Source organism: Anguilla anguilla, chromosome 1, assembly GCF_013347855.1.
Source record: "Anguilla anguilla isolate fAngAng1 chromosome 1, fAngAng1.pri, whole genome shotgun sequence".
Classification (NCBI taxonomy): domain Eukaryota; kingdom Metazoa; phylum Chordata; class Actinopteri; order Anguilliformes; family Anguillidae; genus Anguilla; species Anguilla anguilla.
The window spans coordinates 64,736,037-64,762,306 of record NC_049201.1 but is presented as its reverse complement, the minus strand read 5'-3'; the positions used below and the strand labels follow the sequence as shown (position 1 = coordinate 64,762,306).

The following is a 26,270-nucleotide window of genomic DNA, read 5'->3' as shown; positions in this document are numbered from 1 at the left end:
CTTCTCACATATTGAATGTTTCTCTTGGTATCACTTGTAAATATTGTTATTCAACTCTGCTTTGTTTCATTATTCTGCAGGTTTGGTGGAGTAGTGTTGCCCCTTCATGCACTTACAGTACAATGACACTGGTTGTTCGCAATCTGTGTTCCACAATTTTATCGGAAAATATATGTACTGTAAATAAGGATTCAAGGTGATAGCAAAATATTCTGATCATTAAAAAGGTATGAAAGCATGAAAGCAATGCCTTTTTCTTTGTATCTATCGGTTTCAGAAAAGTATTACTTTGTTCATGAGGCAAATGGGTCAATAATGTGGATTATCTGTATTTAAAGAGTGGTTTTCTGATCACATTAATGGATTAGGGAGTATTAAGGCCTTCCTGAGACTTAGTAACAAAATCCCCAAAAGGCACAACAGAACACAAGACCAGTTCTGGCTTTCTCTATTAATTTCCCAATACCATAAGCTCTCTCTAATCAGGACATCTGGAGGATAACTAATTACGAGAGGATTGCACAGATATGCTGCATTTTCATTTACCGTTGCATATATTTTGCCCCTCTTTAAGACTGAAATACAAATGCTCTAAATTATTTGTAAAGAAAATATGATGTATGAAGCTTGGATTAAAGCATCCTTCCAGCATACAGTAGCTTTATTAAGCAGACTACTAGAGTCTCAAAGCTATCCATGACTAAGTGATTGCGTCAGTTCTTGGGTAGGCCTCTCGCTTATTTGAATTGTGTGAATTGAGGCAGGAAAGGATGGGGGCAAAAAGAGACTTTGGGGGGAAAAAAAACTCATTTTGAAAGACCAATTTCTTTAGGCAAGATCATTCATAGCTCCTCCTCTCCCCCATCCCAGTCCCAAAAAGCCTCAAACATTGCTGAGCCTGAATATGCATCACGTTTTTGATGTGTAGTACGCACATTTTTGAATTAGGGCTGGATTTGGCTGCGGGAGAAAACAGAAGGCCTCTCGCCTCTCTGAATCAATGGTTCCTTGGCAGCTGAAGTTCTTATTAGCGGGAACAATTTGGAGGGCTTGTCTAAGGGGTGAGCAGCTGCTGTTTTCAGGGCTTCCTCTGCAATCTCCCTCCTCCCACAAGAAAAAGAAAAGCCCAGACTGTAAATTTAACCTGGCCGCAAGCAATATTTTTCACAAAGACCCCCCCCTTCACCACCCCTCTAACTCACCCCCTGCCTCGGGGCCAAAACACACACATACTTGATATAGGTAAATAACCAAGTTTTTATTCACAGTTTTTTATGCGATGAGTAGAGTTACGGCACACACAATAACTGGAAAATAATTTTGTCGTCCAATATTACTAATCAGACAAGACTAATAGTCAAGTATGATAGAATGTTGTTAGAGACCATATATACAAATACACATATAAAATGTACAATGAAAAAGTATCTGCATTCACTCCAATTTAATTTACCTTTTGTGCACTAATACATATAATGTGTTATTTCTTTTGAGAGACCTGAAATATCTTCAGTTGGAAAAGTCTTATTAATGTAGAATTGTCTGTGCATGCCATGTAGTATCAATGAAATTTCTAAGAATTTTTTCCAAAAGGCTATGAAGTTTGTTAGGTACAGTAAACAGGCGTGGGCCTTCGGTCAGACCTCCTAAAAGGCAGCCCTTGTCATGAGTTGAACTCCAAATGGCACCTTGAGAAAACAGCCTGTTTCTATAAAAGCAGGCACTACAGTAGCAAGCTTCCCTTAACACAGGCATGTACTAAGGATAACAATATATTCCAACCTGGGTAGTTACAATAGCCTGCACAACCTTGTGATTTGTGTCATCTGAGCATCCAAAATGTTATGAGGTTTGTCCTACAGCTAAGAATGGACAGAACACCTAAGGCTCTGCATATGAATTATGTACCATTTTGATTCCAAAGGGAATAGGTTATCCAGAGAAGCACCGTCATTGCACCGAGTGCAAATTCACTCCCACTGTGAACATTTATGATGGTAGGATGGGTCATGTTTCCCACATTTCTTAAATTATGTTTTTATGAATATCTTGTTATGTAATGGTTTCCACAACAGCCATCTGTTTAAGTTATGCCTTACAGGCAGGACCTCTGCCAGTGGTGACTTATTTAGATTTTTCAGTAAAGAGAAGTGCAGAGAACACAGTCTATATTATTTAGCTTTTACGTTGATATATGGCTGCCAATTACATCCTCCAGAAATAGCTGTGCATTGCTGGAACCACTGCCAAAAACAACCAAGACTGAAGCATGATGTGGGAAACTTGTGTTGTCTGTAATAACTGGCGCTGCATTACTGAGTTATTACAGAATATGTGTTCAAATGAAACATCTGACTTTTTAAATATTTGAATTTACTTTGAAATGAAAAGGAATTTTGTTTTGATTGTTATGTTTGTCATTGATGGCATAGTACTGAATATGTCAGGCTATGCATTCCTCTTTAATGTGAGTATGAGCATCTGAGGGGAAACGATCCTGTTCAAATATAACGAGGCTATAGCTGTGCATATTGAAAATCAACACAATGTTCAAGTAGGAAAATGTGATATTGTAATTCATTGACAGATTCACTGATGACTAATGGGCATGTGATATCTATTTCAGAACATTAACATTATTGTAGTTCCCTGAGGGATGCAATGTGGGTTTGGGGAAGAAAATCGTTATTGTTTCAATGTGAGACCTGTAAATGAGATTTTTCTTCAGCTTGCATTAAATAAGACAAGACGTGCAGCACTGTGCTTATGTTGTTGGTGATGTCAAACATGTTAGGTTACATAATCCATACTGAACATGCTGTACTTTAGAGGTACAGCTTTGCTACAGCTCTGTGTCACTATAGACATATAGTTCCATATTATACATGTGGACATGATGCATGAAATTTCATGGAGATTAAAATTATGGTTTTAGGAGCAGTCCATTGCTGGGTGAATCACAGTGACTTACAAAATGAGTCTAATTAGTGGAATAGCCAAATAAAATATAATGAAAAAAGGTACTGGCAACGAAATATGCTATATGATTTCAAAATAAGAACCTGGAGCATATAATAGTTTAAATGCATCAAAAGATTTTATTTTTAATGTAATATTTGTACAAATTCTTTATTCATCGTATCTTTTTCCTGTAGAATAGCAACGAGAAAGAAAAGGCAAAGCACGCAGACTAGCATATTCTGACCACCGAGTCCCTTTGTAATTCAGCTTTTAGTCACTAGCACAATGCAACCCGTCATCAGTCTCCAGTTGCACAGCCACACAGAAAAAAACAACTCCCACACTACAGACAGCTGCTTGTGACATCACCAGCTTGTTTTGAGAGGGATCTCTTCAATGTCAGTTGCAGGTTATCAAGCAACAGTTCTGTCAGGTATTCAGTCCTTTTTACACCCCAAACATAAGTATACAAAATGAGCCTCATCATTCTGCGTGCTGTATCGTAATAAAAACAGCCAAGCAAACATGATCCTTGCTCATCTGACTGTCTTTCTCCCTCCCACAGAAGTTATTACTGACATGTAATACTCAAATTTTAATTTTTAGCATGAATTGTTCTAACCCATTACTACTTTCATCTTGCTCCATTTTGATTTCCATTTTTAATACAAGCCTTAGGAAATTGGATATAAACATGGTCTAGAACTTTAAACAGAATAAAATGATACAGGGATTTTTATGTTGTTAATCTAATTTATCTTTTGTGCTACAAGTTTGTTGTATTTTTTAAACGAGTCACTGAATGCAAGTTAACAGTAAATGCATAGAAATCAACAGAAAAACATTCATTCGACCATTGTAGCAACTGTAATTATGAAGTTTGCTTTACAGTGGTTAGTATAAACTTTTTCTTTATTCATAGCTATGGTGCAAATTATGGTTCTGTTGGAAAGTGTTGTTCTGCTGGAAAGTCTTTGCCCTGCACAGTGTAGCACACAAACTACTGTATGAGTCAGGACATGGAAACCGAAAACCTCATCCCCCCGTCTAGTGTGAAAATGGCCTTTTTCAGCAGGGCCTCCCTCCCCCTCCTTTCCCCTGGCAGGCTTTACCCTGACTGGATAACCGAATGTTGAGCAGGAGACTTTAGCATGAGAGCGACAGCAGCTTTCCGCTCGACCACATTCCGCTGGCTTTGCTCGCGAGCCTCTCCGAAATCTCTCCGTTTCAGTACAAGCCGGGCGCAGTGAAAACAGCGTGTCTCCGAAAGCACGCCGCTGTAAGCTCTGAAGAACTCTGGCTTACCGCACTCGAGACGAGCTTTATCTGAACTGAAACAATGGGGATGACACAATCGAGCGCGTCGGTCATCAGTTCGGATTAGCGCGCCGTGGCCCACTTTTGAGTGTTTGTGCAGGCGGCGCTCTGCTGAATGGCTCCTAGCCTTGATCGTGAGGAAATTGCGCTGGCTCTGTTGCACAGTCACCTCTGAACCGTGAGCGTGAGCCAAGAGCAACACGCAGTATCTGACCATCTGGGTCCGTTCCTCTGAAGAGCAGCTCCAGCTTACAGCAACAGGATGAAACAGAAATTACACTGCTCTGTACTAGAGAGAGGAGTTTCCTGCCTACCAGTAATTTCTTCCCCATTTTCAATCTGCCCTTGCAGATTTACAGAATTAGCTTTTGAAATCGCTTTTTTCTTGCCAAACATCTTTCAACATCAAATATAAATTCTGAGAAACTATGGCAAGTGACTGCCTAAACATATTCATGCATACAAATAAATGCATGTGCCTTTGGAGAGAATACTGTATCAAATCAACCAAAATACACAATTCTCTATAACATAATAATAATAATAATAATAATAATAATAAAATTGAGCAGGTGTTATAGGTGATTTTGTGAAAACAACCAGAGAAAGTGGGAACTTGGTTGTGGTCCGATAGTTTTGATAAAAACAACCATAGACAAAATTAGAGTAAAAGTGACTCTCCCCGAGACCTCTTGAGCTCCGATAGTTTTGATAAAAACAACCATAGACAAAATTAGAGTAAAAGTGACTCTCCCCGAGACCTCTTGAGCTTCAGACTGCTGTAGGACAGACCCCACGCAACAGCCCACTGTAGCTTCTGAATCCCTGCTCTGTTCTCAGGGATCATTTGTTCATTTTGTTCAGTCTGAATCATTTGCATTTCATATGTTTTCACCACATCATGTTTGAGTATGCTGTAAGTGCTTTGATTTCACTCAACCTTATAAGACTTACTTGAGTATAATGTATGAATGGGTAGATTTGTTTTTACATGTTGTTATGGTAATAATGAAGATGAACAGCTGGGTTTCATTTTCACCTTGGAAGGATGTGCTTTTATAATTAATCCCTCAGTGAGAAATATAATGAGTTCAAAAGACTGACAGAAAGGTAGGCAGGAAAGTTAAACAACTAGGTAGTTTGTCTAACATCATAAAGCAGTTTGTATCTTGAGACAAAATGGCAGCTGGGGAAAAAAGTTGTAAAATTGTTAAGAACCCTAATTCAAGGGAAAAGTTTAATTATTGAAAACAACAGGCTTCATCCTGTTTACTGTTAATTTGCAACAAACTGGCGGAAAAATGGGACTGGAAATAGTGGCAATAGAAATGGCTAAGATTTGCTTTGAATGAATGCACTTACACCAAGCGAGAGATGGAAAAAGGACTACGTAGTTACGCAGTCACCTGTGCCACAGGAAACATGCTTATTAACTGCACTCCTTCAACCATGTCACAGCACATTACCAATGCTAATTTTAATCTCAGCCCAAATACACATCCAAGGCAGGAAAACAGACTTGCACAAAAGATGGAAAAAATCAATTCTTACAGAAGCAGTATGACAAATATGACCCAAGGAGGATCTTTTTTTTTTTTTGCCTAAATGTAATGCTAAATTGCAATATCTACCCAAAAAGCTTTTCCAATATGTAAAGAATTGAAAAAAATATGAGACTATTTAACTTTTAGTATTGGTCATTGTTTTTGTTTTTTTAAATGAGGCAAAATTAAAAGTATTAAAAGAAATGTAATCAGTAATCGTATGTGTTGTCCTATCAGAATGGTGGGACTGAATGCAACGGGGCATTAATTAAACCACGTCAGCGCTTCGATTAAAAACAGGGTGATATCAAAATACTAAAATCAACACCCCTACCTTATAAAGTGCGTGAATGTATGTGTACGAGACAGTAGTCATGCTTTATTCATTTAATATATAAACATTTTATTTCCAATACTTCCAAAAGCCAATCTAGTATTTTTACAGTATTTGCAAATGTGCATATGCAAATATGGCAGAAAACTATATATTTAAAAGAAATACTTAATTTAAAATCATTTTTTGCTAAACACAGACATACAGTAATATGGTCATAAATACCACTGTTTGTACCCTTGATTGCAAAAAGCTTCAAAAGGAAAAATCCTGAGGATAGCAATATGGTTATTTTGATCAAACCTATAAACATTCTGATTTTATAAAATACATTTTTCTACAATGTAAATTCCTGTGCTACAGAAATGTACCATAACTTATAGTGTGCATTTTAGTATGTGTTACTTATACTTTAGTATGTGTTAATTATGATTAATATTACACTGTTGATTATAATATCTGTGGAAAGTGAAGCATATGTCAGCCAGGCTTTGATTGACAGGTGTATCTCATTTATTGGCTCCTTTTCCCATTCCACTAGCTCCATATCACATTTTCTAAAGTATCTCAAAATATACTGTGGACCAAACACTGGGGCCAACACTATTCCACAATTGTTTGCAAATCTGTCAGTGTGACTATATTGGTGAAAAAAACTGTCCCACACGTACAGTAACACATTTCTATCCAATTCATCAAAAAAAAACAAAAAAAAAAAAAAAACACCTACCTACTGTTACCGAACGGCTGAGACTCTCATAGGCTTATTGGTCAATCAGACCAATCAAAACCTGACGCAAAGCTGTGCCTACACTCACCATCCAAAACTAAAGGAAGTTATGGAACACCACTGCATCAGTGGGCATTAGCTGTATAATATTACACTAGCACCAAAATGTCATGTTTAGTTAGGTTTGGCAACAAAACTGCATAATACATTCATAAATCTATCCGGATTTTAACGTGTTGTGAAAAGGAATGACCAAAAAGCCACTGTATATATGATGTTGACGGCATACTGTGGACAGCAAATGCACTGATCAAACAACTGAAAATGAGATTTAAAAAAAAAAATTTTTTAGTTCCCCAACTTGCATAACCTTGCAACAGGTTACAATACCAAAAAAGGGGTCCAAAGCACTCCACTGTCGTTTTAAGTTAAGTCCTCATTCCACTACGGTAAAAAGGTTTAAAAACACGAACACACTGCAGCTCACCTGAGCCTTCATAAGGGGCTCACCCAAGCCTTTAGCCTTCATCACCACACCCTGAGGAAGGCTCAGGTGAGCTTCAAAAAGGTTCGGAGTGCCTCGGACCGCTTTTTTTGGAATTGTACCCCGTCGCAAGGTTATGAAAGTAGGGGAGCTTCCAAAAAGTCTCATATTAATGTCCAGTCCATTCTGAAGAGCACCTGTTGAATTTCACAGCCGTGGATTGTTGCAGCATTGACAACCCATCCGTCATTAAACAACTCAAAATGTCGGTAACGGTGCGAAACCGAGCAGTAGCCATGGATATGATGCTAGTATACTGACACCTTGTGTTTGGCCGTCGTGTCCCCCTTAAACCGCCCGGGGGCTGTCTCAGCCAGCGCCGTTCTGTCCCTTGTGCATCCGAGGAAGCGGCCTGCTGAAGAAAGCCGGTCCGCTGAAGGAAACGCAGCAGCTGGGCGGGAAGCTCCGGAGTTCTCAGCGTCGCAAGCGGTGCCCGGGACAGGGGCTGGGGGACGGGGGCTGGGGGCTGGGGGAGGGGGGAGGGGGGAGGGAGGAGGGTGAGGCCTCCTCGGGCGGACCCTCTAGGCGCTGTCGGAAGGCACGAGGTTCCCGGTGGTGTCCAGCTGCATGCACTTGCAGGTGCAGGCCGAGACGGGGCACTCCGTGTGGTCTCTGTAGGGAGCGGGGAGCGGTGAAAACCCACGCAGCAAAGCTAAGAAGCCACGCCCCTGTTCCTTCATGCCACTCTTTTTTTTTTTTCTTTTTATAAAGACATTTATTCATTTCATTTTTGTCCACGTGTGTATGAATTTATTATACATGCATTTGTCTCAAGTGGAGCACTACTTATTTACTGCTTTGCTTTAAGCATAATGATCTAAATTTAGGTAAGAAAATATCTGCACATAACAGGTAATGATGCTCACCTAAACCAACTGAGCATGTGCCCCGCGTGGCCGCCATGGCGACAGTTGTGGCACCAGGTGAACCAGTTGTTGAACTGGGCCAGCTTCTTATCCTTACTGAGGTCCACCTTTTCGTCTGACTTGCCTGTACCTGGACATAAGCAACGATGACAATCAGCTGTAAAACCTGAAATTATATTTCAAACTTTCAAACCGAAAAATGCTAAAAGCATTCTTTTACACTGCAAATTCCAGTATTAAGAGAACACTGCACTGATACCGAGTTTTTGCTAGCAGACAGAAGGAAAGTGCAGCTAGCCGTCGTGCGTTTGTGTGCGTGTGTGCGTGCGCGCATTCAGACCCATCAGTACCTGGGCAGCTGGACACGGGCGTGCCCATGTTCATCAGGCACAGGGCGCAGCGGGGGAGGGGCTTGCGGCACCCCGGGCAGCTGGTCACCTTCGACTTGGTGGGTGAGCCGCTGACCCCGTACTGGCTGAAGCCCCGCCCCTGGTGCGGCATCGCCGAGCAACTGTAGGAGATGGACTTCCCACAGAAGTTACAGCTCACGAAAACCTGACGGGGGTGAAACGTTCACTCATCTCAACAGGAACTTCATTTACACTTTTCAGCGACTTCAAGAAATGCCCTTTTTTGGGTACAGCATTAACAAATCTACATTTACAAACTGCTGATATTCTACTTATATGGGATTATAGAAAATAAACTTCCCTTGTTATGTTTTAAACCGAGTACGATATGCAAACATGACAAACTGTACTACCACGCAAAAAATCATTGCGTGGGACTTAGTCAAACTGCATCATTTATCCACAGGGCTAAACCACGCTTCAGCGCCATGCCTGTGCCAGGGGCTTGGAACTGGGGTCCAGTTTGCTCCGGAGGATGTCAAACTCGGCTCTTTTGTGCCAGAATCTCCAGGCGTCCAGCAGGTTGCGGTAGTTCTCAATCCAGCACTGAACGCGCGGGTCCTTCACCACCTCCCCGGGAGAGCCCTGGGAAGAGCGAGAGACAGAGAGGGGGACGACGTCAAATCCCACACGGAAACCTCCGGAAATAATCAAGCTTTGTTTGTGCTGTTCCCCGAATACCCTTACGTGGCTGATCTGATTTACATGATCCACAAGTATTATTATTTCCGGGGAGAAGTGTCCAGATTAAACAGCAATTACATTTTATATAAATTAAGTTCAACATTTAACAGTATATCCAGTTGGCTGGAGGAACCCAATTATGAAGTTCTAGAAATTGTACCTTCCTCAAATAGACCACCATACAGCACAGGTCCTTCACAAAAACTCCACTGGAATGAACATGTGCATGTACTGTGTGGCCCCAGAGACCAGGGTTGGTAAGCACTTTACTTCCCTCTTTGAGCAAAAAATACACGACAGGATACTGCTAAAGATACTTACCTATTAAACATAAACTTTTACATACTAGACCAGAAGTACCTATCCATGTCTAACCCAGTACAATCTCACTCTGCCTTTAACACTCACCTGGGAAGTGTACTTAGAGTGCTTGTTACAAGAAAACAGCTTGTTGAATTCACTGAATAAGTGCCCTTATGAAAAACCACCTGGTCCACAGCTTTCCATGAGCTAGGCAGAGAATTGCCTGTACTATACAAGAGAGTCCAGCCAGTTACCTTGAGCATGCAGAAGCTGGCGGTCTGCACATCTCCGGTTCTGTCTACGTAGCTCTCCATCAGGTCCACCCCGTCCTTCGTGAGCCCCGTCAGCAGGATGCCCTCCAGGTTCCCCGCCTCCTTCATCTCATTGGTCAGCTTCTCAATGTAGCGGGGCAACTGCACAGAACAGATCAAAAAGCTTTGGTCAGGACACTTCCCATACTGTTCAGTTTGCATACAGTGATAAACTAGGGCATGTAATCATTCTCGTACCTACAGTGAATTTAATGGGTTTTTTTAAACGTCTAAATATTTTTCAGATAGCTGAAGGGATCACCAAATGTAAATGTCTGCAAACATTAATAAGCCAGAGGAAAGGTTTTTTTTCCCACATTTCTTATCCATTAAGTCAAGAAAAGAGAATTAACAACAAAGAAAAGATATGTGGAGGTGTTTTTCATTTTTTCAAAAGAAAACGGGTGGTTCCTCGGACCAAGAATCTCACCTGCGAGTCACTGAGAAACATACAGGCAAAGGCAACCCGGTCTCTGACTGCCACACTGCTCTCATACTGCAGACAGGAAGAGAAGAACATGGAGTCAGAGCCATTTGTGTTCACAGGGACCTGCCCTCAATCAGAGCTACAGTCCCACCCCCACACCCCAACAGAAAATCTAAATTTACAGTAAGAACTCTATACACTGCAATAACAGACCTTCCACCTTCTAAAGCCAAACTAACAATGAGTAGAGTCATTTCCTTTACTTCTTACATAAAGTAATGCACCAAATATAATTTTTTTTTGGTCAATATACAATATTGCTCATCTAGTTACATCGATTATTTTAAGCAGATATCTGTGATTAAACAGCCAAAATTAGTCTTACTCGTTGCCCATTTAAATTCAACCTCCAACATTCCAAAACAGTTGATTCTACGAACTCATTAGTCCTACCGCTTGACCATCTCCTTCAATTGAATCAGGGAAATATTGCGGAATAATACGAGGAAGGGGCAAACAGCGAAAAATGCTGCATTTTGTACTTCCTGTCATTTGTCCCTATGGCTTCCTGGAAATGCAAAGAAATAAAAATCACTCTTTGGGCCTATTGTTAACACTGCTGTGCTGATTTATTTAACACAGTATCACAATGCACACTGCATGCTATGATATGCAACTCATGTATATGCACACCGTGTTCCTTATGGAGCCATGCTAATAGACAGGGCTTTCTCAAAAAAAGGCTATTCCTACAGGTCTGTCCCAAAACAAGGAGCCCGTATTTCAGTCTCTGTCTCAGAGAGGACAGTTCACACTCCCATCCCAGCCCAGACTGAAGTCCCGGTGCAGGCTCGCCCTCCCCACGCACCAGCACGGCGTCGTAGGCCCCCGGCTCGCTGGTGAGGAAGGCAAACATCACGCACAGGTACGGGTTGTTAAGCTGCAGTCTCAGGGAGCTGCACATCTCTCGCCACAGGGAGTTCTTCTCGTCTGTGTATCCCGACAGCGCCATGGCAACCACGTTCAGGTTCAGGTCCCCTGCGAGGGGGAGGCACGGGTTAGAGTCCGGCTCGCATGCTTCACCGAGCCGCCGATCATCTGTGACATCAGCATCTTCGGTGGGAGCTCACTTTCCAGGATGTTTATCATTTACTTCTTGCATACAGCGCGGCCTGTAGCACATGGGTGCTACCAGTGCACACACAGACTAATGTAGGGCACGGGCGTGTTGACAGCAGTGTTCCACAGTATTAAGAGACTCTCCGTGCAGGGATCATAAGGCTTGAATTACAGTAGGGTGGCAGGCAGTGCACTTACAGCCCTGTGTACACACCTTCTATCTAATTACTACCACTGCCATTCATTACCAGGCAACACTCGCAGAATGTGCCGAGTTGCCATAGGAGCAAGGAGTGGTGCGATATCAGTAATAGTTTGAAAACCTGCCCTTACTCTGAACTTGAGCCGCACAGCAATGGATCTGCTTCAAAGCAGTTCAACGCCTGCTCCATGAAAGAGATTGAGAAACTCACAGAGGACTTTGAAAAGGGCTGCAGCTATCTTGTGACACGCACCATCCACCCTGTTACTGTAGATGTGAGCAGTTTTGTGGAGTAATCATTTAGTCAAACCCACAAACAAACAGAGAGCTATATAACATATGGGCAGGGTATTTCACTGACATTGTTATTCAGAAGGTCCTTCAGAAGTGTTTGTGACGTAACTGTAACTTAACCACGACCGTGGAGCGATCAAATAAAGGAAATCATTTTTATTGATCAATACAATGTTAAAATGGTGATTGTGGACCTCTGTTCTTCCCAAACTCAAATTTCTTTTTTTCCAAGAAAAGGAAATACGTCCTAAATTGGCGACTATTACAGACAGACAGTTAAAACTACAGAGAACTGAAGAAGGGTGGTACTGCAGATTAAGAGGAGAATGCCCTCAGGTAAAATCCAGCAGAAAATACACATTCTGTAAGTACAGTGTTACAGTGTAAAACAAGTATCCAAACATTTGTCAATAGGAGTCAGAAGGCACTCCCAATGTAATTGCCATCACCTGAAGCTCTGACCAAGACAAAGAGGTGTCAGACTGTGGGCTCTTTAATGACACGTGCAGGTGTAGATTTAACTGGAGCGTGAAAGCCCGGTTTAAGTTCGTAAGCAGCTTGAGCTGGGCGAGGCTGCTGACCTTTCTCAGAGGAGGCGCCCTTGTTGAGGATCTGGATGGCGCGGCGGATGTCCAGGTTGAAGAGGGCGACGGCGGCGGCTCGCTCCCACTCCCCCTCCTGCTCCAGGGACTTGAGGAAGGGCTCCACGTCGATCTCCGGGCCCCGCCGGATCCAGCCGCACAGCTGCAGCGCCAGACTCCGCTCCTCGCTGTGGAAGCGCGGCGCGTCCGTCTGCCTGTCCGAGCCGCTCCAGCAGCGCCGGCTCTCCGTCGTGCCTGCAGGGGGCAGCGTTGGGCCGGTGGGAGAGGGGAGAGGGCTGCATCAGGCTAGGTCAAATCTCAAACTCGTTCCACTGGTGAGCCAAGCTCCAAGTGGACGTTCATTAGAGTTAAATCAGCAAACTCACTCACCAGAGGAGGACCTGACGATGTTCTTGATGCCAGAATACACCAGAGGCTGCTTGTTCCCCTGCTGCTTCTGCTCCAGATCTTCAGTGTACTGTTTCATAAGTGATACTTACATAGGAAATTTAACACTCGACCATTAAAATAACTGCGATATTTATCGTGGAAGCACAAAACCCTTTTTATTATGCCACCTACGCCCTGCATTCTTGTTCAGTGCACACATGTTCTGGAATTTACAGATGCCTCCAAACGATAACAAACAGAAAGAGGGCTGCTTTAGCATCAGCGAACGTGTGGAAAAACAACAGACGGCTCACTTCAAAAGAACCGTCGCTCCAGTCTCGGTTTGAATTTTACATTCAAATCTGCAGCGGCGTGTTGAAGGATATAATAGAGGGTGTACCACAGGGACTTGAGCTGTGGGTCGTCCCCTCCGGCCAGCAGGTGGTTCCTCCACACCTGGACGGTGTCGTGGCCGTACCTGGACTGGGCGCGCTGCCTCATCCTGGTGGCGATGTCCTGGTCCGCGACCCCGCCCCCGGCCCCAGCCCCAGCCCCGCCCTCCTCAGTGCACTCGTACAGGTGGCGCCCGCACGCCCACATGAGCGAGGTGGTGGAGCTCCAGGCCAGCGAGATGCGCTCGAACACGGTGAAGTCGGTCATGGCCCGGTTGGGCGACACGGCCACCATGCGGTTCTGGGAGGACGGGTGCCAGGCGAAGCCGGCGATGACGCCCTCGCACGGCTGCACGCTGCGCTCGATGATGGTGGGCTCCGTCTCGTCGCCGATGGGCGTGGGCGCGTGCTGCATGTCGTACAGGCGCACGATGTTGCTGTCGCGCGTCAGCGTGGCCAGCAGGCCCGTCCGCGTCGGGCACCACGCCACCTTGGTGAGCGGCTTGGGCTGCTCGCTCAGGGTCAGCACGGGCTTCTCGAACTTGCGCAGGTCCCAGATGGCCACCTGGCCCTCGAAGAAGGAGGCCACCCGCTCGTGGAAGTGCGGGTCCACCGTCACGCCCTGGATGGCCTTGGTGTTGACGAACATCTTCTGGCTGGTGTTGCGCAGGTCGAAGATGGCCAGGTTGCGGTGCATGCCGGCCAGCAGCAGCTTCTGGTCGCGCGGGAGCCAGCAGAGGGACAGGCAGGCGTCGTTCTGGCCCAGCTCGTACAGAGGTTTGGTCACCACCTGGCCCGAGTCGGCGTCGCCGGCCGACAGTCGTATCTTCTCCGTGGCGACGGACGCCTCGGGCGCGAACTTGCTGCTGATGTCCCAGATGAGCACGGAGAAGTCGGCCCGGTGCTTGTCCAGGCCGGCCGCCAGCCAGTTGCTCTCGTTGGGGTTCCAGGCGAGCGTGTTGCACTGGCGAGCGTGCTTGGGCACAAACTCCTTGCCCATGAGCTCCTTGCACTTGGTGTTGTGGCTCTGGCCCAGGCTGGTGAGGACCACGCGCCCGTTGGCCTGGCCCACCGCCAGCAGGCACTCGGGCTCGTGCTTGGGGTACCAGGCCACGCACTTCATGTACGGTGTGTCCGAGTTGATGGCCAGCAGCGTGGCGGCCGTCTCCTCGGACAGCGGCAGCACCCCGGCCTTGGTCTCGGCGCTGCCCACGGACTCGATCCGGTACAGGCTGAGCTCCGAGTCGCAGATGACGAAGCGGTCCACATGATGCGGAGACCACAGTATATCGGGCTTGGAGCCACTCATTATGCAACTTAAAAAATAGAAGCTATCCCCAAGGAATTCTTGCAAAGGCTCATCTTTGTATCTGAGAAAACAGTAAAGGTGCGCAATTATACTTCCTGTTTTTATTTTGCATTTTATTGGAACATCAATTCAATGCATTACCATGTAACATGGGCAGAAGCATGAGGCTTTGTGACTAGAAGGTTGCTCGGTTCAATTCCCACATGGAACAATGATGTATTCTACACTTCAGCAACGTACAATACCAGCAATGTAGAAAATATTGAAACATGGACACTACAAAAAATGTGACAAGCATGGATAGTCATCTGCTAAGCCGACAAATGTAATAAAGACACTAAATAATAACGACATTAAACCAAATATTGAGGTATGAGGTTACAAAATTTCTTAAAGCAAATCGTGTGCGCCTTACAAGACATGATGATATTGATTGCATAATGAGCGAAGTGACACTGAAATAAGACACCTATGTTATATATTAATGTTGTCCCAAGAAACGCAAAGAACTGTGAACACTGTCAACGTTAAGTTCTATTATTCAATCTTATAGTACCAGCTAACACACTTGGTTCGGACGTGAGTTAGCCAACTAGCTGGCTGCAGTACAGGTACCACTAGCAACACAACGACTAACATTTTTAAAGAGAAATTATCTACAATCTAGACTGCAATTGTTATTGCCTAGCAGTCTGGCTAGCCAGCTGAAGGTAAACAATCTATCCTTTGCGCCTAAGTGGCTGTCGAGACTGGCTGGCTTGTTGGTAAAACAGGCATGTGCGATGCTTGCGTCCCATAGCTTGTTAGAAAGTGTAATTTACCATTTGAAAATATCGTAGACAAGCTAGGAAATGTAATGCACATAATGTTGCAGATACCGCGAGCTAGTTGGCTTATTTCATGCTTGCATTGCAATAGCAACCAACAGCTAACCCGCTGAATGCTAACTGGCTAGCCATAACTAAACTAGCTCGTTAGCAAACAAAAGTTGGTGCATTTAGCGAGCTACCATTCAGTCTCCGTTCCTCTCGTTAGCATACAAACAATGCTTTGTAGCTCAATACTATGCACATATATCGATCAAAATAATTTGTTATATGATGTTTAATTTCACAACACACAACGCTGTTATAAACCGTGTTACTCACAAAATTCGGTTTTAGTCAATGAAAAAGGCCTCCACCTGTTACTGTGCCGCACAAAAATAATTCCCCGGAAACGTAATTGTGTCCAAAATATATACCGGGTACAAAAGGATCCTAGGACTTTATCAAAGTATTAGGATTTGGCGCCATCTGTCGATTTGGAGTACAATTCGAAATTCCAAAGGATTGTCCAAAAGGGGGCGGCAAATAACTTTCTGAACGTGTATGAATGCACAGCAATGATCAATCAATCAATCAATCATCCTTCATTTATATAGCACAGTTCATACACCTTAGTGCAACACAAAGTGCTCCACAATGAATTAAAAGAACAAATAAACTGTAAACGTAGAAAGCATCAAAAAGTATTAAAATGAACACAACAAAAAGTAAAAGAGGCAATAAAATACATACAATCAATAAAAGCATGGAATTCAGTTGGTCCAATAGTTTAAATATGAAAAGTTAAAAGTCCCTTCTATTTCTGCTCACTTTTCCATAACCTAAACAAACCAAGCCCCTGTCTGACTCACTGACTTTTTTTTTTTTTTTTTTTTTTGGCTGGGCATTGCTACACATAGTTACATGTTCAAGAGCAGTTCTACCTCTCTTGTTTGCACAGTAATATTGCATTTTACTCATTATGTCTATAGACCATGTAGGTGGTGCGGCAGTTATAAAAATGTATAGTACATACTTCAATTAAATTAGTTTAAGGTTTATGTATATAGCACATTCCTAAAACTAAAAGTTTTTAAAAAATTATTTTAAGAAGATTTTCTGTCAAACATCTCTAGTGTGATTGGTGGTGCATGGCACACTGACAATGATGTTATTTTCCCTCAGAAAAGAAAGAAAAAATATTGTGTTGGCCTGCTTCTCTTCCCCTGAATGGCTTGTGCTGCAGACAGGCTGTGCTAAATCAACACGCACAACAGACATGAAAACAACAGTACTGCTGCCAGAGGAGCAGGAGGAGGGCTGGAGTTTCCTGCCTCATCTCTCACATGACGCTGCATTCACACACAGCCGAGGATCACCAGTGTCCCTGAAACCTTCCTGATGTGGTGGCTGCTGCAGGGTCACCATATTGTTTCCAGTGCGACAAAGGGGTGAAATTTGTCTCACAAATAAACTGAATGTGTGAAATGTCTGAGCTGACACTGCTATGAGAATAAAGCTTGGGATACCCAAGCAAGTGGGCTTGCTCTCATGCAGTTAAGGGAGCCATACTGTAAATCACAAGTAAAAGGACTGTAGCTGACTGCTGGGTAATTCATTCATTATTGTGACCTCACCATCATGGGCGTGGTTACATGACTAGCACATTTCAGCCTCAAATCCTTGTTGTGACTGACCGACATTCCAGATTAGTTTAGACCAGTAGACAATCTCAGTGTGCAGTCAGGGTAAGCTGACTCAGTTCCAGTGGGTCCATGTATCTTTTTTATTTTTTTTTAAATCTTGATTTCTAAACTGTCAGCAGAGATAGCAGAAAAAAACCTGTAAATATATGCAATCAGAACTTAAGGTTTCTGAAGGTATCCTTCCTATAACATTCTCTTTGACAAGAAAAATCCGCAAATCAAAGGCTTACTTAATGTCAACATACTTACTGAGAAGGTTACTGAGTAAACTTGAAATATACTGTATATACTAGACATACATAACTATTTACCCATTAGTCTCTGACATGCAACTTAAAAAGTGCCTCAGATATTAGCTGCAGTGTTTAGTAGAGTGACAGTTTAAAGTCCTCCAGTAAGTTGTTGCTGTAATGCAGTTGGGGGTGTTTTTTTTTTATTTATTTTTTTTAACTCAGAATGTTTGGATAATTAGTTACACCTTACTGTATAACATGTAAAACATAAAATACACTACAGCACTGACAGCTTGATGGGCCATGTTCAGACCCTGCCTCAAGAACAGTAATACATGTATATTAATAATACATGTAATACATGCTAAAGTATACAAAACTAAATCAGACTAAATTTTAACCAGGTTTTTTTAGTTTTTTGTTCTAGTATGCCTTTGCATAATTTGCAAGTTAATTGGCAAGTTCATTTTCCAAAATATCTTAAACAAGCAAATTGGCATTAACAGTCTTCTTTAGAGTAGAGCAAATGGAACACAGAAAGCAAGTCATGAACATGGACAAAGTGACAGCGATAAGTTTTTGATAACAAATCCTGCATGGGTATAACGTATGTGCTGAGTACTGACAAAGTATCTCAGAGTAATATCAGGATATATTTGCTCTTGAAAAAAGACTATTGGCTGGCAATTCAGTCTGTTGGTTCTGTGGCTGTTATTTTGAGGGACTGTGTGCATTAACATTCACCACTATTGCCAGAACTGCTCACAATACTGCAGCTGCTGAGTCAGAAGCAACATTTTTCCACCCTTTGAGTACTGTGTGGAGATCAGGAATAGTGTCTCATAGATAGTCATTGTAATTGCTGAAATGACATGGTGCACAGGCACAAACACCAAGAAACAATATTTTGTTCATTTTGTTTTTCATTCATTCTGTCCTCAGTAACAGTAAATTGAACCAAGACGCTTCCCTAGCTTGCCCTATTGTAAATTCTTACATTACAAGAAAGCTCACTCAGTGATTCAGCAACATTTTTTTGTATGCACAAAACGTTTATAATGTGATGAGATGTTTACCTTTGCATTTTCCCTGAATCTCTGGCTTCTCCAAAGTAGAGGCTGCTTGAACAGCAATCTAATCTTTGTTTGTGGTTAGTTGTGAACTGTGTGCTGCATGGCAACTGTTTCTGTCTTAGACTCAAACCCCTGAGTGAAAAAAGTAGGTATTTTCCATTCGTGTCCACAGCAGAGGCCTTAAATGTTAAAAACATTCGTGTTCCACTTCCCAACAAGGAAAGAAATGCTAAAAAAGACATTTGTAGCCAAAACCCTGCTTCCTCTCAATACACATGAATCGTAAATCCACCCACAAAATAGAAGCACAGAGCCAGCAAACTTAATCTGCAACTGCATTACAAACACTTTTTGATTTACATTTAAAGGGACAATAAACACAAAATCACATTTTTTTAGTAGTATCCTGTTTCCATTTGATACATCACATTAGTCATATTATTAAAAAATTTTTTTAATTAAGTCCTGTCACCGCATTTTGTGCAAAAAATTACCATGCTCTGCCACCAAAAGGGGAAAAGTTCGGTTTCATTTTGCCTGGTGCCCAGCCCACATCCGTGTTGCCGAAGTAGGTAAGAACCTACTTCTGCATAAGCAAATCAATGTCCTATCTCCACCCCACATGATGGGTCAGCATTGTCAATTCAACTGATCTAATATGACTGCACAAATTACCCAGCTCATTTCAAAACGCCTGCAGTCCATTAAGATTTATGTACAGTAGTTAGACTCGTTTTTATAACCATACATAGCTTTTCCAATTGTAACATTAGTCTTTTCTAATTTTATTATTTTATAATTTTAATATTTTTTTCAAATGCAGCAAGTAGGCTAAGGTCATTTTCTAATTATAGCTGAGGTGGCCAGCATGGGTTTCACTTGGTGTGTCCGTATCAGAAATTACTTACAAAATGATATTGTTAACATTGCTTCTGTACAGTAGTTGATTGTACAAAGCTAAACCATTCAATTATGGTCTGCTAGCTAATGTTCATCTACTTTCCATGGACATCGATCACTGGCGTGGTTCTAACCAGGGAAGTAAATAAGATGATACAGTTGAATCATTTTCCTACTCAGTAAATGCATAAGGACAGCACCTGTTGCTGGTCTTTAGGAAACAAGGATTCAAAGTAATTTGCAGACATTATAATAAAAATAGCAACTACAGCTAGCTTGATCTCTGGTGGGTCCCAATTCAGAATGGAGACAGACAGGACTTTTTCTTTCTTTCTTTGTTTCCCCTTGCCGGCTCTGCCTTTGAAGCATTACTGACTGGTTCTATCGCCCCTCCCTCCTCAACCCTCCCCTATGTGTTCTCACTCTCAATCCAAATTAGCATCTTTTAAAATTGTGAAGTGGGCAGTGACAGACGACATGCTGGTGTCGCTGTACACTTTAACTGTCTCTGAAAGCTTGTCTCAGACACTGAAACCACATGAAAGTACTATGTAAAGGAATAACATGTAAAGAATCACCTCAGTGTTTCTAGCTGGCAGCTATCAGTGGCAAGACTCTCGTATGCTTCTGGCACTACTGAAGTTTAAATCTAAGTCAGATATTTTTAATCACAAATGCACATTTATTGAAACAAAAATTGCTGATGGCTTGGGATATTGCAAACATAATGAAACATATTTCATTAGGAATAGGACATTTTGTTTTACACATTTTTTGGCATGTCACATTGACACATTGATATTTAGCCAAGAAGATCCTGCAATATTTTCTCAAGCAAAATTGTGTGAATGTGTGAAAGCATATCAGCATAATTTTTCATATCATTTATGTGCCAAATTGCTGGCCATTTCAAATTCAATGTTTGCAAAGCTTCAGTGCTCCCACATGATATTGGCAAAAATGAAACACAGGAAAAAATACTCACAACAACATTAGGTTTCACACACGCATGTACGCATGCACACACACAAAGAGATTAGGGTGGATGTACTATTTTCTTGAAGAAAAAGGATTTGAATTTAAGTGAAAGCAATCTTAGTTAACAGCTAAAAGTTAACAGCTAACAGAAAAAAAGCACATTGTTGAGAGATACTGAGAGAAATAAATTATCCATCATGGATTATCCGCCAACTGGTCACCTCAGTGATACAGCATGCACACATATTCCACTGCTACCCCTTAATGCGCACAGAGGCATTATATACAGCTTCAACAATGCATCGTATTTTAAATATCATACTAATTATGTGCAGATTACATACAGATACGTCACTACTGCCCTTCTATTGTATTGAAATTCTCTCTACATATTTTTACCTGCTGAAAACTGAAGGAATCTAGGTAAAGCACATATATCAGGTAAAGTATTCAATGTTTTTGCAAACATATTCAGCTCTGCCTACACCTTTCCCTCACTGATCTGAATCCCCTCCTTTCCTACAAGCTCACCCACCCGATTTCCACTAGGTCAATGCAGTGCTTGTTTTACATGCCCACCCCCGGCTATTATGTTTGCCAGTTATACTTTTGACAGATGGTATCCCTTGAAGGACAGGGTAAAGGTCACACAACCTTGTACAACCAAGTGTTTTACTGCAAGTTTCCTGATTGAACTTGTGTATTTAACATGCTCAACATACTAGTGCTTTAACACTGAACCTGTAAATCATCTGTCTAAACTCTAAATGTATCCAACTGAAGTTTAAAGTCTACTTCTCAACCATTTGAATTTAAATGTACAATTTCACAATGAAGAACGTGGTTATGATGATTGACTTGTCCTGTCCCCTTGGACCAAGAAAGGAGATATTAGTTCTAACGACTGACATCTATTTCAAATAGTACAAACGACATTCAAACGACACGCAACACTCTAAGAATATTAACATGAGAAATCCTAGAAGGTAGTACTAGATAACGGGTAGCGCTGTCTTTTTTTATTGCGAAAAATAAAATAAATTAAAAACTTCGCTATTCGGCAGCAGATGCTGTAGTGTAGACCGTTCCCACTTTCCCTTGTTTTCTTGATATGACAACAAAATTATATGAGGTTGCGCCCTCCGTGACTATACAGAACAAGCCTCATAAATATTCATAAATGTCCACTCCTCCGTGAGAGTTCGAATTGTGAAGCGCACTATCCCACTAGCCTTGGTACAACGCAAAAAGAAAGTTGGTCCAGCAAATAATGTAATTCTCGGATCAGGAGACCTTTTTTAAAGCCATCATCTGGCAAATCAGAAAACAGGTAAGGTTTAATTCGCCAATATTTTATCCTCCAGGTAGTCTATCTGAGACCATGGGTATCTACCGTTGCCACGTTCTGTTTTTTTAAATTATGCATTATATTCTTCGCACACCCGGTTGTGGGAACAAGCCATATAGATCAAAATTATTAACTGCATCCATAAATAAGTAGCTTTTACATTGTTAATAATATTGATAATGCCGTTGATTCGGTAATTTCGTCGTTACTGCTGTTACTGTAGCTACAATTGTTTTTAGTTTAACACTGGCAGTACAGAATAAAACTACCTTTTCTTAAAACTATGAACAAAATGTAAATAAATGTTTTGTTTGTTTGTTTGGTCATTGGAATTTAATGATGGCACTGAATTGAGTTCCCTTCGAATCTTACCTGCATATTCAGGAAAAATAGGCTTGCCCATGGGGGCTTGCAGTGGAAGGGGGTTTGAAAATTCACCTTTGGGGGATTAAGCGCATGACACGTAACTACTTCTCCAAACTTTAATAAGCAGAATTGGATTCTTACAGTAGGCTACTTCATGTTACATGAATTGCTGCTACTTTTAAACATATGAAGTAGCATAGCCTAAGGCAGTAGAGAACCTAAATTTATAGTCATACTATCCATCAGTGTTTGATTTGGTGAAATGTGGAATTTACTGGTTTTTAACTAATTTAATGGCCTCGATGTTATGTTTTCCGATGGAAAAATAATTAATGTTGCCTTTTCTCTTACAGACACATGGCTTAACACCAAATGTCCTCACAGACAATTGTTACAGGTAAAAAATATTTTTATGGCTCCTTTAATGATGGCTCCTTTAATGATTTGTTATTTTTAAAAAAATAAGGGCCCTCCAACTACAAAATTGGAACTGATTGCATTGTACTTTTTAAGTTGGCTCAGTTTAGCTTCTAGGCCTTTCTAAGCCTTTTATGCTGACACAGTAATAAGCTATAAGTTAAAGAATGTATTTTAAAACCTTAAAAAATGTTCTGTATCGAATAATTATTTGTTCAATATGGCTTTTCCACCAAAAAATCTTCAGCAAACCACTCAAAATGGCTTTGGAGCATCTGTACACCTTTACCCATTTAAGAATGCCGGAATATATGAATTTTCAAGTTAGCAACGCTTGTTGCTGTGGTCCCAGGATATAAAGTAGACACTGGCATCTGGGTACAAAATCAATTTCTTTGTGGAATCCATTGACTTCTGCATGCAGTTCTGTCATCTGCAAAATGTGCACAACAAACACGGATTCCCTTTATACTGTCAGGTACATACACATGATTTTTATAGACAAATTACACCCATTTTTGTTTTAGAATGGGCTCTTTTGATAACGCATGGAATAAAGTTCCTACCTCAGGACTGCATCTTAAAACTGCACAACCTGCCATGTTCAATACACCAGCTATCACAACAATGTCACTAACTGGTCAGTTGATGGTTTACCACATCCAAGCAGTCAAAACCGGACTTTGTGTTTGAAGCTCACTACCTGGTCTTGTTGAGAGACATTTCTCACGAGCACCAATGCGGTTGGCTCCAGTATAGGTTTTTCAGCCACCTGCAATAGCGCCAGTGTGATTGGCTCCATTATGAGTGTTTCAGCCATCCGTTTCAATGTAAGTCAATGGTAACAGTATGGTAAAAATACAAAGTCAATCATTTTTTCTCACAAGAAAATCTATTTCTCAGAAGAAAATGTATTAATAGTAGGTGTTTTTTCTTCATTGTCTGTAAGTTATTGTGTTATTTTGAGAAGGCTGTAATATCTAATACGAATCAGAGGCAGTTTGCGTCACTGCTGAGTCACTGTATCTTAGTGGACGACCGGACTTAATACCCGTAAGGGTCCTGCTTTTCCCAACTGTGCAGTCTCTGGCTCCAATTTGTACAACATGGCGGTGCCCTCAAACTGCACTTCCCTAGCTTCAAAAGGCCTTTCACCAAGCCTATGGAGAGTCAATGGGTGATGTCACGACTTGGTCGATATTTTTTCTACAGTCTATTACTACATCGCTGTCCTGTAATTTGCATGTCTTTTCATAGTTGACCATGATAGGTTTGATATATTTGTGATGTCTCAAATTTTTCTTGAACGTGCACATTTTCAACACACATTTCAGAAGCTCTCTGTCTACAGTGTCAGGGTGAAGACATACATCCTGTGACGAGATCACTAGTCATTACTCTCACCTCCGACAATCGGTCGCCTTTGGGCATAATAAAATTTTACTAGCCTGGAGTTTGGAGCCTGCACACTGAAGAAGGCATTGCTGGAACATTCGTACAAGATGTGTAGTCTGCATTTTTTCAAATTTAAAACAGTATAATGTGAACTTCAAAAGCCTGGAAAATCAATTTCAGCACATGTATTGTTGCATAAGGCTTATTTTCTTGTCAGTTAAACAATATTTATTCATTTCTATATGTTTGATATATTAGGCCTTTACTATAGACAATGCATCAAAACAAGGAAAATGAACTTCAACATAAGCAATGATATGATATATATAATATGATATAATATGTATAATATATAATGATCACAAAATGTTCTGAATAATGCTAAACCAGCATGCTTCACCTCTCAAGCTCTGCATCCTGATATCAGTTTTGCTTCACAGCACATAAAACAGCTTAGCATGCTCACAGCGACAGTGTTCTGTTATGTTCACTTAATATGCCCTATGCGGTCTGCTGCAGTGTACTGTACCACAGTAACCATGCAATATTTCCTCTGTTGAAGGGCGGAGATTGGAACCGGGGGGTAACATGGCTAAAGGTGTGCTGCTGTGTCTTTTACTGCTGGCCCTTTCAGATGTGGCCAGAGTTCAGGGCAGAAGAAAGAAGGGACAGAGAGCAAATGGCCTCATTGTCAGAGATGAGGGACACAGTAAGAACGCCTGCGGTCATACTACATGTGTTCAGACTTAGAAAGTAAACGTCTGTGTGTAAGAACGATGAAGGTCATGTCTGCGAACAGTTCCAATAATCTCTTCAGTGTCTTTCCATCGAAAAGTAATTCAAGAAATTTTAGAGCAGTTTGATTGGGAATGTGAAGATGCCCATTTCTTATCAGTATACATATACTGTCCTGCAAGTTCAATTAATCTGATAATGCTGCACCTCTCACAGGTGTGGACATTAATCCCAAAATCTCGATGAACTTTTCATGATTTTTCATTCCTTAAAGGCATGACTTGCACGATGGACATTGCCTTCATCTTGGACAGCTCGGAAAGTGCAAAGACTATCCTTTTCAACAAGGAGAAGGAGTTTGTGCTGAGCCTCAGTAGCCGGGTCATGCAGACGCAGCAGGCTGGCTGGAAGCTGCAGATCAGAATGGCTGCTCTGCAGTACAGCAGCTCAGTATCTGTGGACCACAACTTCCTGGACTGGCAGGACCTGGACGTGTTCCAGAGTCGGGTCAGGAGCATGGCCTACATCGGCCACGGCACCTACACCGCCTATGCCATTACCAATGCCACGCAGGTGTTCGCCCATGAGACCAAGGCCGGTGGCTCGAGGGTGGCCCTGCTCATGACCGACGGCGTCGACCACCCCCGGAGCCCCAGCGCCATCGCTGCTGCCACCGAAGCCAAGAGCCACGGCATCAAGGTGTTCGCCATCGGCCTGTCGGACCTGGCACGGGAGAGCCAGAACAGCGCCAAGCTGAGGGCTATCGCTAATTCCCCACCTCAGCAGTACGTCCACAGCCTGACAGACAGCTTGCTGGAGGAGAAACTGCTCAGAGAGCTGGTGGGTCAACTTACGCATTTTTTTTACACAATACTTAGTTACAGTGCAGGGGCTCATTTCACGAAAGCTGCGTGAGAGATCTGCAAGATGCAATAGAAGAAGGCAAGGTTTTACGGGGTATCTGAAGGAATTCAGCTCGCGGTCAGTTTAAATTAGAATCATAAGCCTACGTTTTATTTTAAAAATGTCATTTTAATGATTTTATTGTAACTATTACATCTCTCTGGTACATCTAATATAACCTATACGTTATAGCAACGTTAGGCCTTTTGCGATTTGTAATCAAATTAAACCTACCCACGGTCACCTAGAAGCCATACATCAGTAATGTCGCCTGTGATGAAGTGGTCACACAAATCACAGTCGCTCTAAATGTTCTGTAGTTGTCGGGTGTGCTCCCAGGTTATTTAACCACAGCGTCTACTTACTCTGCGACTAGCATCATACTGTACTTGTGCTTGTATGTTTACTGAGTGGTACCCTTTTGTACACACAAGAGTGTGTTCATTTTCAGTCAGGGTCCTGATTGGAATTAGTGAATATAAATTGCACCAAGGATTTTTGGGAACAAAATAGTGTGTAGAAGTTTCACTTGACGCCTGTGTTGGGGCTCGTGATTTTTTCCTGGAGCCTACCTCCATCTTTGCACATCAGAGCACATGCCATGTTTGCGAGAGAAAAAATGGTTTTGTGAGAGGTTTGTCATTGCTGTTTTATTTGCGATTTTCGCGTTTTGACAAGATATTGCAATCCTC

The 26,270-nt window shown here is 42.1% G+C and overlaps 2 protein-coding genes and 1 long non-coding RNA gene across 3 annotated transcripts in view; 1 reads left to right on the top strand and 2 right to left on the bottom strand.

Annotated features, from left to right (window-relative positions):
* Positions 1 to 3,075: 3,075 nt before the first annotated feature.
* LOC118206955 lies at positions 3,076 to 7,895 on the bottom strand. The gene is made up of 2 exons (XR_004761282.1): positions 5,040 to 7,895; positions 3,076 to 4,967 (listed from the first exon to the last, which is right to left on the bottom strand). It is a non-coding gene; the product is annotated as an uncharacterized LOC118206955 (long non-coding RNA).
* A 2-nt stretch (positions 7,896 to 7,897) lies between these two features.
* On the bottom strand, positions 7,898 to 15,943 carry mios (missing oocyte, meiosis regulator, homolog (Drosophila)). Its single transcript, XM_035380141.1, has 11 exons — positions 15,867 to 15,943; positions 13,404 to 14,779; positions 13,018 to 13,116; positions 12,628 to 12,882; positions 11,300 to 11,469; positions 10,435 to 10,500; positions 9,948 to 10,106; positions 9,139 to 9,291; positions 8,647 to 8,851; positions 8,297 to 8,426; positions 7,898 to 8,042 (listed from the first exon to the last, which is right to left on the bottom strand). Exons 2-11 carry the CDS (start codon positions 14,716 to 14,718, stop codon positions 7,952 to 7,954), a joined length of 2,643 nt encoding a protein of 880 aa, XP_035236032.1. The 5' UTR covers positions 14,719 to 14,779; positions 15,867 to 15,943; the 3' UTR covers positions 7,898 to 7,951.
* Positions 15,944 to 21,635: 5,692 nt separating this feature from the next.
* Positions 21,636 to 26,270, top strand: part of col28a1b (collagen, type XXVIII, alpha 1b) — a 34,084-nt gene continuing 29,449 nt past the window's right edge. Inside the window, exons 1-4 of the mRNA XM_035406889.1 lie at positions 21,636 to 21,744; positions 22,482 to 22,525; positions 24,503 to 24,649; positions 24,950 to 25,515. Coding sequence (XP_035262780.1) covers positions 22,501 to 22,525; positions 24,503 to 24,649; positions 24,950 to 25,515 — 738 coding nt within the window. The 5' untranslated portion in view covers positions 21,636 to 21,744; positions 22,482 to 22,500. The remainder of the gene's footprint in view (positions 21,745 to 22,481; positions 22,526 to 24,502; positions 24,650 to 24,949; positions 25,516 to 26,270) is intronic.

What these genes read in the sequence shown, in the direction of transcription:
- mios (XM_035380141.1), bottom strand. Translation starts at nt 14,718, where the DNA reads ATGAGTGGCTCCAAGCCCGATATACTGTGGTCTCCGCATCATGTGGAC. An exon ending in CCTGTGGTACACCCTCTATT is followed by an intron (nt 13,117 to 13,403) that starts ATATCCTTCAAC and finishes TGTAAGTATCAC; the next exon opens with TTATGAAACAGTACACTGAA. An exon ending in GGGCCTACGACGCCGTGCTG is followed by an intron (nt 10,501 to 11,299) that starts GTGCGTGGGGAG and finishes TCCTGTCTGCAG; the next exon opens with TATGAGAGCAGTGTGGCAGT.